The 1,373-nt window shown below is 46.5% G+C and overlaps 1 protein-coding gene across 1 annotated transcript in view; it reads left to right on the top strand.

The window, feature by feature from the left end:
- Positions 1-526: 526 nt before the first annotated feature.
- The window catches only part of HHIPL2 (HHIP-like 2), a 14,592-nt gene continuing 13,745 nt past the window's right edge, over positions 527-1,373 (top strand). The window contains exon 1 of the mRNA XM_010142747.1: positions 527-913. Within this exon, the coding sequence (XP_010141049.1) occupies positions 527-913 (387 nt within the window). The remainder of the gene's footprint in view (positions 914-1,373) is intronic.

Here is a 1,373-nt window from a genome sequence, read left to right as displayed (position 1 = left end):
TTGAACCTTAAATGTATACTGGGATTTGTGGGTAGCAGCAATATCTCTGTAAAACATGTTGTCCTGAAATTATTTGTACCTATGGTGAACTCCTGCCTTGATTTGGTTGTGTTTTATGACTCCTGTTCAGCATTTATGAAACCAGACCTGAGTCTGTTTGTATTTTAAAAGCTGAGTAAAATGGAAGTTAGTAATTGAAAAATATTCACTTGTCTTGTAAATGGGGAGAGATTATCAGTTTCTGTGTACAGGTAAGATATTCTGGTTTTTTGTTACTCGTTTCTTCGTGAAGGATTTCCTGGCCAGGTTGGACTAAGATGTGGGGATTAAATTTGTTAGTGCTTTTAAGGGCATGTGACATGTCCGGAGGGGAGGGTTCAGCTGTGTGACGTGTGAAATACCAAAGAGGCCACCCAGAGGGTTTCTCTCCTGCCAAGTAGTAAACTTCAGAGAGAAAAAGGGAGCGATGTAAGCAAACCTGAGTGAATGCTGAGCTCTGGGGCTGGCAATTAATAAATCAGAGAGGATGAATGAACCGTGCTGTGAAGCAGCCCAGGATTGCTATACGTCTGACCTCAAGAAACCTACACTGAAGGAAGCGAAGGTTTGGCCGTGCACTGGCAGGAGCCACAGGAGCAGCTCTGGTGTTTCCTTTTCTTGCCCACACGTCTGCCTTTGGCTCTCCTTGTTGTGCCTGATAGGTGGGCTGCTGGGGCATCCTCAGTGTCTGGATTACGGGCCGCCTTTCCAGCCCTCTTTTCACTTGGAGTTCTGCTCTGCTTATGAAAACTTTGGCTGCTGTGACCAGGAGAGAGACAACAGCATTGCAGCGAAGTACTGGGACATCATGGATTATATCGATCCGAAGGGGCACAAGCTGTGTGGAACATATATCAAAGATATCCTGTGTCAGGTAGGGCAGAAGAATACTATCTGTCTCCTGCGCTTTGGGCTGACTCAAGGGTCAGCTGTGGTTCTGGTAGCCTCATAGCTAGCTGCGTTGCTGTGAAAGGAGGTGTGGGAGCAGGGGAAAAGCGGGCTGACAGGGTAATGGTACCTAATCCTCAGCATGCATTTTGCTCAGGGCTTTCTGGTATCCGGCAATATCTAGTGACACTTGCTAGCCATAATGAGTTATGGAAACATTGCCCAGCGCAGGTGATGATGGGAATCCTGCTGTTCTGCTGAGTTTCTCGTAACGAAGGGGAGTTACAGATCAATATTTATTTCCTGCTTGCAGCTACTAGGTGCTGGAGTACAAATTCTACAGGATCAAATGATGTGGGAGTTGTCAGGCAAAGCGTTTGGATCCTTGTGCTGCACGAAGGATGTGTTTTGACTGTGTTCATGGTGAGAGTGCTCCAAATGGTGCG

Source organism: Buceros rhinoceros, unplaced genomic scaffold (genome assembly GCF_000710305.1).
Source record: "Buceros rhinoceros silvestris isolate BGI_N320 unplaced genomic scaffold, ASM71030v1 scaffold9469, whole genome shotgun sequence".
Classification (NCBI taxonomy): Eukaryota; Metazoa; Chordata; class Aves; order Bucerotiformes; family Bucerotidae; genus Buceros; species Buceros rhinoceros.
Note: the sequence above shows the minus strand (reverse complement) of the source record. Positions and strands in the feature narration are given on the sequence as shown.